At 50.1% G+C, this 17854-nt stretch overlaps 1 protein-coding gene across 1 annotated transcript; it reads right to left on the bottom strand.

Moving 5' to 3' along the window:
- Positions 1 to 7965: 7965 nt before the first annotated feature.
- On the bottom strand, positions 7966 to 15626 carry PTGR3 (prostaglandin reductase 3). Its single transcript, XM_052660467.1, has 2 exons — positions 15315 to 15626; positions 7966 to 9015 (listed from the first exon to the last, which is right to left on the bottom strand). The coding sequence occupies exons 1-2, from the start codon at positions 15521 to 15523 to the stop codon at positions 8091 to 8093; spliced, it is 1134 nt and encodes a 377-aa protein (XP_052516427.1). The 5' UTR covers positions 15524 to 15626; the 3' UTR covers positions 7966 to 8090.
- Positions 15627 to 17854: the final 2228 nt, after the last annotated feature.

The raw sequence follows: 17854 nt of genomic DNA, 5'->3' as shown, positions 1-17854 counted from the left end.
TTTGATCTCCTTGCAGTCTAAAGGACTCGTAAAGAGTCTTCTCCACCACAATTCAAAAGTGTCACTTCTTTGGTTCTCAGCCTTCTTTATGATCCAAGTCTTGCACCCATACATGACTCCTGGAAAAACCAAAGCTTTGAGTATATAGACCTTTGTTGGCAAAGTGATGTATCTGCTTTTTAATATACTGTCTAGGTTTGTCACAGCTTTTCTTAGCAGCAAGTGTCTTTTAATTTCATGGCTGCAGTCACCATCTGCAGTGATTTTGGAGCCCAAGAATATAAAATCTGCCACTGTTTCCCCTTTATCCCCATCTATTTGCCCTGAAGGGATGGGATCAGGTGCCATGCTCTTCATGGCGCTGCAGTCCCAGGACACTTCTGTGCCCTTTCTATGCCTCCTTCTGCCCCACTTAGAACTAGGTGAAAACACTCACCACTAAAGCTCTCCAATAGACAGGTGACGGGTGTCACAGCTGATGGTCAAAGGAGCCAAAAACTCAAGGATAAAATGTATTTTCATAGCTGTATTAAGCACATGCTCTGTAATCCATTCCTAGGTCACCTACAGCTTGCTCAGAAACGCTCTATAAAACAGCATTTTGGGGGATGGGAGTCTCTTCAAAGGTTGTGAGACCCAGGGCCTTGCTGCTCACTGTGCAGGCTTGGTGTCAGCAGCCCTGGGAAATGCAGGCTCCCAGGCCCCCACCCTGGACCTACTGAGTCAGGAGCTCTGTTGTGACAGGTGAGCGTGCGAACACGAAAGCTGGGGACGCTGCATTCTCGAGTGGAAAACAGCCTTGGCTGTTCAAGTCTTTGTTCAACAAGTGACTAAGTGATCTGGGAAAGTCACTTTTCTGCACTGCATTTTCCCATCTGTAAAATGGGCATCATTCTCCTTTTTCAATTTTTATAGGAAAGAGGGAAGACAGTGACATTGTATTCTATTCTAATTGGTAAGCACGTTCTAAGATGTTACATAAAGTACGTGTGAAAGTTGAAATGAGAAATAATACCCTTCAGTAAAGACAATGACAGCACTTTCATTGTTACAGCTGGGGTGACACCTAGGCTCTTGAGCTCAACCTCGTCTCTGGTACCCAGTGTACCCGGATGTAAGTAATTCTCCGAAAGTTACTTTGATTATAAAAACCCTCAAGGAGACAATCCAATTTCCAAATGTAAATTCCAACAACATACAGAGGGACCACTATTGCTTTCGGTCCCCTGGTGGGAAATGAGGCTTTCGACCAATTGAGATTGCCTTTGACGTTGGTTGTTGCTGTTCCTGCGGAGGGACTCTCGGTGTGAAAAGAAGCTGTTTCTCTTGCGAAAGGATGTGTGGGTGTAAAGCTGAAAGTTTGCGCCTCTTATGCATGAGTTCAAGGAAGACAGAAATGATGTAGAAAGACAGGGATGTTCAATGTCGTGTGGTTTTGAAGGGCTTGCTTCCGAGCCTTAGTCATGATCTGACCTTTGTACAGAGGATGAGATTCTAGCCGTGGGAACAGGGTACGTGGCCCCACCGCGGTCTCTCCCCGCACGCGCCCCTTCACCCTAGGGCGCCTCCCACTGTGGGTGTGTGCATCCAGCCACCACAGCCTGGAAGCTGCCGGATTCAGAATTCCATTTCAGGAGGATCAGCCAGTTCAGATTCTAGATATTTTGCTGTTACTAACATTGTCCAAGCTCTATAGGCGAGAACATAAGCAAGTTAACTACTTGAGGGAAATAAGCCCTCAACAAGGGGTGACAAATTTTTTCTCTATTTGATATTCATGATTTGACACAGAAGAATATATTGACAGATCAGACCTTTGTAGCATTAAAACTAAATTGTGGTCATTCAGCCCTTAATTCTGTTGAGCTTCTTTTTTCCCCCGAAAAGGCTGTGTGATATTTAGATATGTGTGTGTGTGTGTGCACACTTAGTTGCTCAGTTGTGTCCAACGCTGTCATCTCGTGGACTGTAGCCCTCCAGACTCCCCCGTCCATGGGATCCTCCAGGCGCGAATACTGGAGCGGGGTGCCATTTCCTCCTCCAGGGTTTCTTCCCAACCCAGGGATCAAATCCACGTCTCCTTCATTGGCAGGAGGATTCTTTAACCGCCGGGCTACAAGGCAAGTGCGATAATTAGAGGACACAGAAGTCAGTGGTCTGAACACCTCACTTGTGCTGGATTAAAGGGGCGTCTTGAGTGGAACACACTTTGTGGTCAGAACCGTGATATTCTTTCTGGTTTGGTCACCACCTCACCCAACAGAAGCTTTATAACAGAGGCAGCTGTTATTCTGTGATGCTTTCAATCAGGCATCGAGGGCAGGACCTCAGGATCTTATGAAAGGGTGAGACAGAGACAGGCTGCTGCCCTGGAAAGGAGCGCGCCTACACTGTGGCTGTTGTCCGCGACCTTGGACAAGGTACCTAATCTTCCTGGGTCTTGCTTTCTCCATTTATAAAGTGAGTAGAACTGGATTGTCTCTCTTTAAAAAAATATATACATATATATAATGTATTTTATCCTTTTTTTTTCTTTTCCTGCATGCAGGCTTTCTCTAGTTGCGGCAACTGAGGGCTACTCTCTAGCTGGAGTCAAGGGCGTCCCGTCGTGGTAGCGTCTCTCCTGTTGCAGAGCGCAGGCTCTAGGGAATAAGGGCTTCAGTAGTTGTGGCACACACGCTTCGCAGCTGCACGGCATGCAGAATCTTCCCAGACCAGGAATCGAACCCATATCCCCCGCATTTAGCAGGCATATTCTTGACCACTTGACCCCTAGGGAAGCCGTAGGTTGTCTCTTAAATCCCAAATTTTACCATTTAAAGGTCAGCGGAGTCTTCTCATCTGTGATGAGCAGAGAACCTCCCAGACTCCCTCCAGTGTGTCTGTGAGCTGCCTTCCCCTGCGCCCAGGGGCTGGCACACACAGGGTAATGCAAACTTCCAAACTTCCAAGCTGGACGGCGTCTCTTCCCTAAACATGCTTCCGCATCTCCCACCAGCCAGAGAGACCACAGGCTCAGGTCATTCTAAGATTCGGTTCTACTCTTTACATGGAAGGGATAGTGCATAATGGTAGCTGACGATTTATGGGCCGTTTTCCTGAGCTCTGAGCATAAATCCATCTTCCCTATTGGACATTACCACCAGTCAGCAGTGTGTGTTTTAATTATTATTTTAATTTCACGTTGGCAGAAAGACACTGTCGAATAGCTCCCTTCAAGGGAAACTCTTACTTTGGGGGGCTGTTGGAACCTGTGCTTTTGGTTCATGCGTCCCTGCACGTATGAGGCGTGTATCGCTTTCCCTAAACTGCACTCCTTGGGGTACTTACCGACTGCTCCAGAGATGCAAGACACTTCCTGACAGGGTCTGTGCCTCCCCAGATGCTGTGAGCAAGCGCTGCAGGGCAGGTCCCCAGTGGACCAAACCATCTTATCAAGAACAGAGGCTGGTTATCTGTTTTATCTATAGTAATGTGTATATTTTAATCCTGACCTCCTAATTTAAAACCTACCCTTTTCCCCCTTGGTTTTCTATGTCTGTGAGTCAATTTCTGCTTTGTAAATAAATTCGTGTCATATTTTAAATTCCACGTATAAGTGATATCACAGGATATTTGTATTTCTCTGTCTGATGTATTTCACTTAGTATGCTCCTTAAATCCTGAGGTCTATCCATGTTGCTGACAGGGACTCACTATATAGCACAGGAAACTATACTCAATATCTTATAATAACTTGCAATGGAAAAAAATCTGAAAAAGAATATACATATGCATTATTATATAATATATATAATTATTGTACATATATATTCACATAACCAGGTCACTTTGCTGTGCACCTTAAACTAACACAGCACTGTAAATCAACTCTATTTCAACAAAAATTAAAAGAGCAGAAGCTAAGACAGTATGAATTCCCGGCCATTTTTAGTCTTGTTTTCACATCCCATTAACTTCTCAATCTAGGGAAAGAAGAATACAGAAGACTCAAGCATACAGAATTAAAATATGTACCTTAGTTGACTTTAAAAAAATCAACTGATCAACTCTACTATCAAGAATTACGTGAACTGATACATATTGGGAAATATTATTTATTTTGTATAGCTTTTTTTGGGCCAATATTCCATACTTTGCTCATGTTAACAGTAATAAGGTTCTCGTATCAAACATTCCTCCTTTCACAAGTTGAATAACATGATACTAAAGGTCTACAAAAAAATGGAATTCCAAGGTTAAGATGCCCACACGAGTAGGATTGAGAATTCAGAGTTCTATATTTGGACTTCTGAAATATGATCACAATTCTGGGCCATAATTAGAATATTAGTTACAGAAAACCTAAATTAAAAAAAACAAAACACCAATAAACCCCAAATTAGCTAATAAAGCTTGCATACATTTTGTCTCTAGACAAGTACTATAAATAGCAAGCAATTTAAGGAAACAAGACACTGGGCGGAATGGAGAGCAGTAGCCTTGAGCGCAGCAAGTCAGGCCGCTTACGCCTGGGCTACAGTCATAGACCCTGAGCTGTGAGCCCTGGGAGACTCCGGCCCACCGCTGATCGTGCTCTGTCTCCTCCTGTCTTTTCTTTCCTGAAAGGTGCATGCGGCTCGTCTGTTTTCATATAAATCTAAAATATGCTATTTATCCCATGTGCACATGTGGTCAAGTGATCAAGAGACATATTTTCAGTCCTGAGCACTCCCTGCCCCATTTTAGAGGAAATCCTGCAAGTAGTAAATTCACGCTAATTGGGAGCTCTATGAAGGGGTTAAAACACTGCCCGTTACAAGTCGGGTGGCCATTATAAATGTTACCCAAATAAAAGCCAGAAACAGGAAGCCGAAAAGCAGGTCCCTACGGCAGGCATGTCTTAAATGATATCATTTGTCAAGTTTCCAGCATCTTGTGGTGGGTGAACACACACACAAAAAAGGAGGTCTGTGTTGTACCAAGGACGTTACATCCTCATTAGCTGGAATGTTCTTTAAGTATATAATGCAACATTTTCATTGTAATAAGAAGCGCAACTTGTCACTGCCCTTTCATTAGATAAATACTGAATGTAATACTAATGACCATTTATAAAGGCGCTATCCTCCTCCTGAGAAACTCCATTCAGATGAAATCATATAATAACAATTTTTAGAGCACATCATGAAAAACTTCTGTGTAGTTTCTCTGCAAACTATTTCCTGATTTTTTTTAAAAATGCTGAAGGCGGTGAACAATGGAAGTCGTCATCAAATGGACCTGGAATGACACTGTTAGTATTTTCTGCGTACAAAAACAAATTTGAAGGAAGCATTTGGCCTTTTACGAATCACAATGGAACGGGAGGGAATAGCTGGGACTCCCGTTTCTTGGCATGCTAACTGGAGCCAAGGCTCTCCATCTGCCCAGCCGGGGACCTCAAGGCTGATGTGCAGAGAAGGCCACCCTGAGAACCCAGAAATAATTCATCCACCAGGATCGTTCAGCCCCGGCCCAGTCTCTAAAACAAAGACTGACAATTGCCCTGAATTATGGATGTACTTTTTGTGATATGTAATACAGTTCAGAAGAAAGGCGGAGAGAGGATCACACCATTTCACCTCCCATTAGAGGCTGGGCTTGAATGATAATCCCAGAAGATGAAACTGATGCTGAACTATGACCCTCAATTTACAAATCATTTTTCAGAAGAATTTAAAAAAAAAGTTTAAACATATTTTTGGCATTATCTGAATGGGCGGAATCTTTCATGTTTGTTTTCTAAGAATAAATGAAAACAGTATGCCCTGTAGTTTTTTAGTTTGGGGAGAGATGGAACATGAGGTTTTCAGATTATATTTTATTTTAAACCTGGTTGTTTGAATTTTTTTTTTTTTTTACATAGCTGAATTTAGTGTATGCCTTCAAAACATAATAAATTTCTATTCTATAGCTTCAGGGATCCATCCGTTAAAATGTTGGTCTTTCATCTTTATTACTCTCCCATTAAAATGAAAGAAACCGGGACGCACTTCAGTTTAGAAGAAGCAATTTAGTTGGCAATGTCCTTACTGCTCAAGTCTTGACAGAGGGAAAAAGCCCATGATTGCTTAGACTTCACACTTCTGTCTGCCTAGGACACCACTAAGCCTATCAGACAGAGAGTACCTTACAGTGAATAATATTCTCTGATGAGCTGATTTGATTACAGTGTTGCTCCACTACCAGTCATTCCCTTGCAGTTACATTCATAAAACCTGTCCCCTCCCCTTTGTTTGCTTGGGTCTCTAAAAGGGAGGCCAAGTCCCCTTCGGTTTCGCTACAGCTGTTAGGTCTGAAAGGGACAGATGAATAACTGAGCAGCACACTGGCCACGCTTCTCCGGTACCCTGCGCTAGTAACCCCTTGCTCTAATGAGGACGCAAAGAGCCTCCCATCGGGCTGTTACCCTTCTTCATAACTCAAAAGCGTCACAGTGGCAGTAGCCTCCAGTGCCATTTGTCTTTAGTGCAGTTGTGACACTCCGGCATGATCCATAATTTGGCAACTATTTACCGTGACATTTCCCTTCAGTGCAGCCATAACATTCAGTGAAGCCATTATTTGGCCCCATTTACCATATAAATTGTATTGTTGTGCGTGCATGCTAGCAGCTACATTAGGTACCTGAAAATGAGTAAATCTTGTAAAACAGATCCGAACAGCTACTCAGCGGTAGGACTGCCTTGCTCCTCAGACAGAAGGAGAGAAAAATTAAATACGGTCACCAAGTTTCCTAGAATGTCTCTAATCAGGTGTCTATTTGTCTAGCCTGTTGGAGATGCTGAAACCCAAGGCTCTGAAAACCAGTCTGGTGGGCGTGGCTTCGCTAGAAAGGCAGGATGGGGTTCCCACCTCAGTGATGAAAACCGGAGCAAGCTGAGGAAGGTGGGGACCAAGGTGGGTCAGCTGTGGGCTTGATTCAGAGGGGAAGGCGCGGGGCTGGTTACCTTCACGGGTGTGACGTCAGGTGATGGTGACAAGAAGTGTCTTGTCCCAATGGGCCACGTGGAGACCTGGAGCGTGACATGGCGTCAGTGGTGGCTACTCGACTTCCAGGTCAGGGAGAAAACCCGCCTCCCCAAAGTCTCCAATGAAAAGCAAATGCACGCTTATCTGAGGTCACTTCAGTCCCTGCTTTGTGGGATGCTGTTTGACACACCCCAGTAGGCAGATGAAGGGTTCTGTTCGGTGTCTACAGAGCTTTCCCCATACGGCCCGTGTTTTGTTATGTTGACTCTCACTGTGGATGGAGCACATCCTTCTTCATTTCACGTGCATGTACTAAATTTTTAAAGTCTCCCGAATCTCTAGTTTCCCTTTACCAAAACTGCTCTTTTGTCCATATGAGTTTTCAACACTACTTTGCTTCTTAAGGGAAGAGAGAAATCTTCCATCCCACACATGCCTCACCAGCATGATTGTGTATAAAATCATTAAATAAAGAGATACTTCTTTAAAAGAGGTCTGTGCTCATTTAATTTTTTTTTTCTAATGACCTAACAGAGTCAGAGTTTTGGGAGAATCCCTCCAAATTTCTATTTAGAGAATTGGCTGGTAATTTATGGAAGGAGAAGGGCCATTTCCTGAGAATATGGACTCTGAGAAGTGACTGACTTTTGCTCTCTCTCTCATTTATTAACAACTTGCTAGCATTATACCAAAATCTCCCATAGCAAAGAACTCATGAACTGTTTTCAAGCCCGATTTTAAAATCTCATCAAGTTGAAGACATGCTGATTTGATCAGATCTTGCATCAGGGATTAGTTATTTCCCTGGAACAATAAAATCTGGAATGAGACTCTCCATGAGTAAAGAACTGAAGGTAAAGGTTTTACCTCTGTGCCATGGAGAGAAGTTTTACTAGCACTTTTTTTTGGCAAGGGAAAGCAAAAAAAAAAAAAAGAAAAAAAAAAAAGAAGCAAAGAAAAGAGAGAGACCTATTCATTAAACTTTACTTTTGTTTTTTAAAAAATATTATCTCCATTACCAACTAAAAATAAATAGATTTGAGTAATTCTGGGGCATAAAATGACCATTTTCTTTCTCTTATGCCATTGTTCTGCTTTTATAGCTTACTGTTGACAGAGGGAGGTAATTCAATGACAATTTTTCCGGTGTTTTTTCTCATGTACATATAATCGATGGCCCGGAAGACCGATTCCAGGCCGATAAACCTGCCCTCTGCAGACAGAACTCCGGTGTCCACCTCACAAACCAGCTCGCTACCCGCATACATCTTGAGCAAGTGGTCCATGGCACCTCGAAACTCAGGAAGGTAATGGTTCAAGAAGAAGCCCTGGACGCTGGCAGATTTCTTCAGCAGTTTGGCTGGAAGTGTTGCTGCTTTCACGGGCGACAGGCCGGTAGGAGTCTGGTAGCCAGAGACGAACCCGATCACTATCAAGCGCCCTCGGGTAGCCAAGGCATCCACGGCCAAGTCAAACGTGGCTCCCCCGACGGACTCGTACACCACGTCCACACCTTGGGGGTACTCCTGCCTCAGGACGGCACCCACGTGCTCGGCGTTATAGTTGATGGGCCGGTCGCAGCCAACAGACTTCAGAAAAGCAGACTTCTCGGCAGAAGAGCACGTTCCAATGACGTGGCACTTGGCCTTCTTTGCGAGCTGGACGGCGAACTGGCCGGTGCCCCCGGCTGCCGCGGTCACCAGGACCTTCTTCCCTTCCGACAGCCCCCCGAGCTCTTTCAGGCTGATGTAGGCTGTGGTCCCACTCACCAGGAGCGTGAGATACTCGGGTTTCAGGGCCGGTACTGGGATGGCGACCCTGGCGGGCACCACTGTGTACTCAGCGAAGGACCCAGGCGCCATGTAGGCCACAGCCTGGCCGACAGTGAACGCAGCGCTGGCAGAGAGGCCCAAGGCCACCACCTCCCCCACACCTTCGAAGCCTGCGTCGAAGGGGGTCTTGACTGAAGGGTCATAGCGGCCAGCCGAATAGTTGATGTCAGAAGCATTGACACCAGCAAATCTAGAGGAAAACAAACACACACACACACACATTCAGGTGCTTTCTTTGTCAAAGCTTTTTCTATTTCTCTAAATGTGGTGACTGTGGAGGGCAGTGAAGCTGTTATCTATTCTGATAGAATTGGAAAAAAAAACCCACCCAAAACTCTTGATATGCACTTCAAAAAAAAAAGAAAGAAAGAAAGAAAGAAAGAAAGAAATCAAACAAATGTGAGCTCAACAGTGATTCCGTATTAGAGTTTTGGTTTATTGTGTTCTTTCATTAGGTTAGGAATAATTTCACATCTCTCTAAACAGGTTATTTATTTCATATGCCACTTATTCCCTTTCTCTTTCTTTCAAAAGAGAGGAAAAAAAAAATTCAGGAAGCCCTCATACACAAACTTCACTGGAGCTATGAGTTGGAAATTAATTGGTCTCTTAGCAAAGATGTTAGAAACAACAGTGGGATAAAATATATTCAAAGAGGTAGACTTGTATTGATTCTGGCAACAATTTAACACTTCAGATAATAATAGTAACGACAATGATATTATTAAAGATTGATGTAATGTACAAGGTCACTGGCTGCTACATGTTACTGCAGGGCTTGTTTCAAACAGTGTGAGAGAGGCTGCAGCAAATTTTCCTTCTGATGTAACTGTGTCCAGTGTGAAAATATGCATTTTGATTAATTGAACAAAAATTGTCTCATAAGGGTAGAGAGATTTTTATGGAACATCCAACATTTTACAGTCCTTCCCAGATGAAAAGGAAAGCAAATCGACACTATATTTTTCCTCAACAAGAAGCAGAGACATACTTGATTAATACCAGATGATTATTTTCACTTTGGTATCCAGAGTCAATTTAATTGCCAGGCTGGTATTTTTACCAGCTTTTTTTCATCTCAGTATACCTCATAACAAAAATATCTTGATACATAAGGAAAAAAGCCGTTCTCCCAAGGATGGCGGGAGGTGGCCGAGACACACAGTGGGAGGACCCTAAAGATGCCATTTCCACCTGTAATGAAAGGAAAAGGTGCTGGGATCTGGTGGCTTCCGCTGGTAAGTAGGGCTCATGTTAAAACAATTTACTTTTAATTTAACTTAATAAACCCCAAACTGCCCCGCACAAGGACCCACTTCCACTTTATATAGAGACAATACTTAGCCCTCCTAAATGCGCCCTTATGACGGTGCCCCGCATACACGATTGGACACTCTACATTTTTTATCAACAGAAATAAGAAAGCAGGAAACTCTCCTTCGGGCTCGTCCAGTCCAGCAGCTTTCAGAAGTTACCAGACACAAGGCCTCACAATCATGTTACAGGATTCCATACCCGAACAGGACACATAGTAATGAGAAGCGGGAATAATGGTTTGTGGTGGGTTCTCATTGGCGTTTAATGCCAAGACGCCCACGTTCCATCTTTTGGGTAGGGGAGGGCCAGGCATCTTGCCTTTCACTTTGCCGAGTTCTCCAGGCCTGGCCTAGTGTCCTGAGCGCGTGCTTCCGGACCTTGGGGAAGGCGGCGGTCGAGCCCAGTCGGGGTGCCTCTGGACGCCCGATCGCTGGGGCTGGAAGGCCGACTGCAGGACCGCCGGCGGGGGTGGGGAGGTGGGCTGTGCTTACAGGTGGGGGCCGCGGCGGGTAGCCCGCTCTGTTCTCGCGCAGGATTAGACTCGCCCTTCCCGTGGCCTTCGCCCCTCCCGTCTTGCCCCCCCCCCCCCCCGCCCCCGCGCTGGCGTTTCTGCCTTTCCAACCACAGAGGCCCTTCCCTTGCGGGAGCCCCCGCCTTGAACTCGGCCCCTCGGGTCACCATCATCTCCAAACCGGAGCGAACTGGGGGGAGGGAGCTGGCGAGCGGGAAGGGGCTGCTGGAGGAAAAGGCAGTCCCATCACCGCCCCCCACCCCCGCGCACCCCCTTCCGGGGCTGTGGTTGCCACTTCCAGGCGGGAGGCTGAGGACCAAGCAGGGCGCACGCCTGGGAGACAAGCGGCGGCGGGGCGAGGGCACCCGCGCAGAGGGGGCAGCGAGGGCCCGTGTGTGTGCGCGCGCGCGCGCGTGTTGGGGGGCAGGGTGGGCTCTGTCGGGAGCTCGGCGGCTGCAGCCCACCAGCGGCAGCTTGAGCTCACCAAGGGGCTTTGCTTAAAAACCCAAGTCAGACATTGCGGTGGAGCCCGGCCAGCGCTGGAGCGGGGGCCGGAGACCACGGGGCCCGCCCCGCGCCCGGTCCACGTCCCCGCTCCCTGCGGCGCCCTCGATGCGCCCGGGCCAACCTGCAGGGCGCCAGAAACCCGCGCTTCTGGAACTATCTCCCCTCGCAAGTGCCCGGCTTCCACCGACTGCCCGGCCGGTGCCGCGGTCCCGCGGCCTCTCCACCGCAACCACGGACAGATGCGATCCGTGAGTCCGACTCCCGGAGCGGACTGGAGTCGCGCGGGTCGCCGCCGAGGCCCGCGACCATGACCTCAGCCTCCCTGGGCCGAGCCGGGATCCCAGCGGGCGCGCCCAGTCCGCACCGGCCGCCGAGCTCGGGCCCTGGGGCGATCGAGTGCCAGGGAAGCCCGGGGCACGCGGCGCTCCTGAGCTCATCGGCCTCGCGACAGTAGCCGCCGGCGGCCAGACTGTGACCTTGGCCTCGCAGGCACCCCCATTTTACGTCTCTCCACCCTACCCTGCCTTCTAAGTCGCCTGCGTCGTCGGTGAAGGAATCCGGAGTTCCTGCTCGTCTCCGGACACCTCACCCTCTCCAGGGCCGCCCAGCCTCTGGTCGCGAGCCCCACCTCTCCCTGAAGCCCCGTTTTGCGGCTGGTGTGGACCCGCCACTGCCCGGGTGCGCCTTGGTCCTTACCTGGGCTTTGGGTAGAGAAGTGGGAGGAGTGGGAGCCGGCGCCTTGGGCTCCATCGGAAACAAGTTCAAGAGCTGCAGGCGCGGTGGGCAGGGATCCGGGTTTGGGGAGCAGCGGACAGAAAGGGCGAGTGAGCGAGAAAAATAAAGAGAAGACGCGCTAGGGAGGATGCATGCATTTGGAGACTCGTCTGTACCCCCTTTAATTTAAACTACGTGCTTTTAATGAGTGCAGGGGTCTAGCGATCCGACAGGCAGACCTACGCAAAAGACAAAAATCGAGGAGCCCAGGGAAAAAAAGAGGGATGTTTGGGGCTCTGCCCAAATATATACCCTTCCGGAGTCACTCGGTTTATTTACACTAAAAAGCGATGAGCCCTTTCGTCATGTTTATTGTGAAACAGGGCAGCGGTCCGAGGGGAGGCAATGGGTTTTCTGTTAACAAAAATCAAACCCGAAGACTCAAGTCCAGAGCAAAACCTTCAATACTGGAAGACAAAGTCCGCCAAACCAGACCTTCCTTTAAAAAAAAAGAAAGAAAGAAAGAAAAAAGGGATAAAGAAAAGGAAGAATGAAGGAAAAAAAAAATCTCGGCCTGGAGAATGAGCAGGAATAGTTACCCTCCCTTGAGCAACAAACGGTTTATCAAAAATGCCCTCCCCATCCCCCACCTTCTCTGTGCCGGTCCTACAAACTCTGCTCCATTATCTAACATTTGAACAGAAAATCGTTAGAAATATTTGGAAACGAAATAATGTGGCAGTATCTTGCAAAAAAAGAAAAATCTAAAAATAGTGCGTGAACTGAACCAGAGGGAGTCGGAGTCTTTCTCCTTTTATTTTCTTCTCTTTTGTGAGGAGGGAAGCGGGGTTTCCTCGGATGTTAGAATGCCGAAGGCCAGAAGTGGATAAAGGAAAGGCGTGGGCACGTTCTAGAAGGATTCTAGGCCCCCTTCTCACACCTTTCCTAAATGATAAACTTGATTATGCTAAATGGATGTCTTAAAAAGCACCTCCCTCACGGTGAATAAAGAATTTGTATTTTCTGTTAAAATGGAAAGACACGTGCAAAAGGTTCCACTGAAAGAGAAAGTCAGAGGGAGCACAATTAAAACCCCCCAGACACCTTTCCAAACAAGTGAATTTGGGCTGAATCCATTCACTCCGGAGCAGATGATTATTATTATTACGATAAAAAATGAGAAGCTCTTGCATAGAATTTTCACGCAGTTGACACTGTTCGGGGCGATTTGGTCTGGGATTAAAATGAACTAACCTGTAGTGAAGTATTGAGCCTCTATTCTTAAAAAAAAAAATCGGTAAAATGCCACCCTTACTGATAACATTTGCTAGAATAAAGGATCTTCCCACAGTTTGGGGGGTAGGGGCATATTTTCCAGCAGAGTAAGGAGAGGGACAGGCAGAGGTCCGCCCCATCCCCACAAGCAGAAAACGCGCCCCCTTCTTCTGTGACGGATTTCAAGGTAGAAGTTAGAGGTCAAGCGGTGACTATAAATATCCTATTTATATTAAAGGGATTCTTGGCATCTGTGGATGGAAGATAGAGGCGTGGATCTTTAAGCAACCCAAGTTGAGAGCATCCAACATGGCAGCCGGTGCTCCAGAACTCCGACCGACCACCTAGTTCGGGGACCGGCCCTGGTGACCCAGCGCGGGGAAGGGGCGCACACCCTGCGGAGCTGGTGCCCCGCAGGCGGGCAGGCTGGTCCTGCGGGCAGGAACTCCTCCACGGCAGTGCGGGCGGGGGTCCCACCGCGCGGCTGCTGAGAGTGCGGAAACTTCACACCTTCCGCTGCCCGCCCCGCGCAGTCGCCCCCTCCCCACTTCATACCCTGTTTGTAAAAGGTGTTCTTTCCCCAAGCAGCCTGGTGTGTACCATTGGTGCTCACAGTTCACAGTTGCGGGTGGCGGGGGTGGGGGGGGTGGGGGTGGGGGTGGGGGTGGGGGGGTGGTGGAGAAAAAGCCTGCGTGAAACTTTGCCTGTTGGATTTCTTCGGTGTATTTTTTCAATCTGAGTCTCATCTCACTTCCAGGAAATCACTCGTGTGTTTTGTATGTCCTGCGTGAACACTCACCCACCCTTCTTTTCAACTTGGCAGGGCGCGCGTCTGGATCTCAGCTGCCTTAGCGGTTCCTGGTACTGAGGAAGAAACCCTCCGAAGCCCGGGTCCCAGCGGTGCACTTGAGCCCATCGGTTCAGGCGCCCCCTGCCCCCGCCCCATTCCCAGCCTCCGCTCAGTCCCACCTTTGGCTCGCTTGGTTTCTACCTCTCCAACAGGTTCCCAGAAGTTTGACTTCCTGGTCAGAATTCCGAAGTCTCCGAGCCAGGTTTGGAAGACTGATACGAATCTCTAAAATGGACCGTTCGGCATTGCCCCAAGCTGATTAGATAAGATACACGGCCCTTCAGTCCTCGCCGAGGACCGAGTGCTTTCGAGCACACCACTGACAACCTGGTTACAATCACAAGTTACTTCTCCCTCCGAAAGTATTACGCAACCTGAAATATGCAACACTCGCCCCACAGACCAGACTGACCCGGCGGGCGAGCCCCGCTCTCGCCAAGGGGGATGGACGAAGCGGACGCCCCGCTTGCAAGTCAGGCAGCGAAGAGGACCCACCGGCAGAGCCGCGGGCGCGGCTCTGAAGAGTGAGGTTCCTTCCCTCTTGTTGCTTCAGCAGTTACTAAAGATTAGTGAGATGGAAACAAATTAAGATGGGCAGTGTGGAGGTGGAAAAGACAGTCCCAAGGTCGGGCGACGACCCGAGCCTCATTCAGTCTGCAAAACCTGCGGCCATGCCCCCGCCCCGGCCCCGCCGCCTGGGACGCGCACCCCGCGGTACACTGCAGGGCACAGACGACAGTCACACAGAGCTGACAACACGCAGGCGGCACCGGCGAGGTGCACACCAACACACCTAACGACAGGCTCCGCCACAGCCAGGCAGCTGCCAACCTGGAGCGGACAGGAACAGCCAGCCGGGGCCCCAGCCTCCTTCCTCCAAAGCACGTTACCTAAACGTCGCGGTTTGTGTCCAGGCTGTTCCCCACTCCACCCTAAAGATTAGGCGATCGCTGGAGCCGTGGGTGCGCGCGGGTGGGCTGGGCGGGGAGCCTCCCCTTCTGGGTCCCGTCGGTTTTATTTCGGGAGCGGGAGGGGGAGGAGGAGGGAGGGCTGGGGGAGGGGAGGGGAATCCCAAATTAAAATAACCCTCCGTTATGAGGACGTTCGGTGCCATCGGATATTCACACCGGCAACAGTCTCATTACGTTCGCCTTCGCCAGATGGCGGCGGGTTCAACTTCCCGGGATCTCGCAAAGTCGGGCTGTGCGCCCGAGCGCGCGCCGGGAGTGGGGACGCCAGCGGGCGCCGGACAGCCCCAGAGCGGCGCGGCGCAGCACGGGCCGGGGCCGGGGCGGGGGGCGCGCGCCGGGCTCACCGGTTCCGGACGAGGAGGTCTCCGTCCCCGGGGAGTGGCACCGGGCAGTCCCGGCGCAGGGTGGCGGCCTCGCGGAAGTTGGGGCTCAGCCGCGTCACCACCAGCTTCTGCATCGCGCTAGGGATGGCCGAGCCCTGGAAGTCCAGGAAGTGGCGGGCGTACGACATGTCCACGATGGCTCGGGTCCCGGCGAGCGCCAGCCTCTGCATGGCCCGCGCCTCTGCCTTCTTTCTGCGCCGCCGCTGGCCGGGGTCGCGCCCAGTCCGGGCCGCTCCGCGAGGCGAGGCTCCGCGCGGCGGGCGGAGCGGGCGGGTCCGCCCCTCCTCCGGCCCGCGCCCTCCCCTCGGCTCCCCCCGCCTCTTCCCCACTACGTTTGGCGCCCGCTCCCCCCTCCTGCCCCGCCGCGCGCTGCGCGGTTAGTCCGCGCAGCCCCCGCGGTTCCCGGGCGCGCCACCCCCGGGGTCCGGGCCAGGGGATCGCTGACGCCCCGGCCGCTGCTCCTTTAATCTTTTTGTTTTGGTTTGAATCTGCTTGGCGCAGACTGGCCAAGGATCCTCTCCGCCCTCCCCCTTCCTCCCGGCGCCCGGGAGGCACCGGATATCCCCACCCTCCCCACGGTCTAAAAGCCGGATTTGACTCCTCTAAAAGGGTGAGGGGGGCGGCGAGGGCACCCGCGCGTCCCGCGACTGCCGCGGCCCACAGCCGGCGGCAGCCCGGGGCGTCCTCGGAGCTGCGCGGCGCCCGGCGGCCGGCGCAGGCGCCTCCCCTTCCCGTGCGGAGCGTTCACTTCCTTGCAAGGTGGTACGAATCAACCCCGAGCGCGGCCGGGGCGGCGGGGCACGGCCCGGGCCCGGGGCCGGGCGGGGAGCCCTGGGCGCCGGTGCGGGCGCAGGAGCACCCAGCGCAGGGCGGGGGGCGCCCAGGGCATCCTGAGCCCAGGCTGTTGGCCCTTGTCCCCGCAACGGCTCGCCCGTGCCGCCTTGCCCTTAGTCTGTCCCATGTAAGTTGCACGAACTAAGCCATTTTATTTATTTTGGCCAAGACTTCATGTTTTTCCATGACTGTTTTAAGTGGCCTCTACAAGACTGTTACAGGTTTCCCACTGGGAAAGAAACACAGATACTGGGAACCAGAGGGTCAAATTCCCAGAGCACACGAACATCTTAAACTTATGGGGCGGGGGGGGGGGGGGGGGGGGGCGGTGCGGATTGCCGAGGGCCTTAATGGAACTGGATGGAGACGTTACCATGATGTATGAGGACCTTTTTTTTATAACCCAGTTAGAAAGATCTGCCGTTCCATCGTGTCAATTATCTCCCTGTTTGCATTGACCAAATAATCAATTCACTTCTCACAGAGGGGCCAGATTAAATATTTTCCACATTTTTTTGTGTGATGAGCAAAGTCCATCATTAAATTTTTATTAAAGGAATACATTGTAGTGAAACATGTTTTCTTATCGTCCACTTACCCATTAATTACCAAAATATAAAAGCCGCAGAGTGCCCCTCCCCAATCACATCTAACCCCCAAACTAGGATTGCAAAAGTGACACAGGTATTTTTATCTCAAATGCCGGACATTCCTCTTCCAAGGGTAGTTTGTGTCCACGTGGGTGCGTGTGTGTGAGTGTACAAGCGGGGGCGGAGGGGGAGACGCGCAGGTTTAAAAATCTGCAGGAACTACTGTCTACTCAACTTGGCTTATAACACATGGGCTTCACCCACGGTCAACCGGTGGATTACAATAACAAACCCCTCAATGTCTTTCTCCAACGTGCAATCTTTTATGTTATGCCGTATTAAGATTTCTTTTTTGTGTCATATTGTTTAGCTGGGGGGGGGGGGAGAAAACAAAGCAATTAAAAAGATTGACAGGTATGGTTTGTGAGAGACCTATTTGTAATTGTCAGGGTGACGTTGGCGAGAGGAGGAGGAGTAAAAACTGAAGCCGGAAAAGCAGCTCGATGTGTCTGTCTATCAGTTGAGACTGTCTGAAAGCTCTGCGATCCGAATGTGTGTTATATTTCACTGAAAAGAGGAGCGAGCGAGAGTGCATCTCCTCTCTCCCAGGAGTTTGGGGGGGACCGTCCACGCTCATCTCGCCCACCCAGTGAACGTCTGCTCTTCACCCCTTCGCGCACACTCTCCGGGTTGTTGTTGTTGGCTTTTTTTTTTTTTTTCCGGGGGGGGGGTGCTTTTTGTGTATTTTTCAAAATTTTTCTGTTGGAAGATCAAGACCGGCCAGAAATCCATGATCAAAATGTGTTTGCATTAGATTTCGCCTCCGAAGAAGCGGCGATCCTGGCGGCACAGCCCCGCGGGGAGCGCGGGGCACCAAGTGGCGCTCCGGCGGCGGGTGCCACTGTTTGATCTGTGACTGTTTGGAAGGTGGAGCAGCGCCTGACATCTCCCCCCGGCGCATGTATGTACGGGGGCTTCACTCCTCTGTCTTGTTTGCTTTCTTCCTCTTAGACTAAGTGCGGGGAGGAAAAGGACTGCCCAGATCGGCCTCGCCGGCGCACAATGAGCAAGCTGCGA

Source organism: Budorcas taxicolor, chromosome 22 (genome assembly GCF_023091745.1).
Source record: "Budorcas taxicolor isolate Tak-1 chromosome 22, Takin1.1, whole genome shotgun sequence".
Taxonomy (NCBI): Eukaryota; Metazoa; Chordata; class Mammalia; order Artiodactyla; family Bovidae; genus Budorcas; species Budorcas taxicolor.
This window is presented reverse-complemented; position numbering and strand designations above follow the sequence as displayed.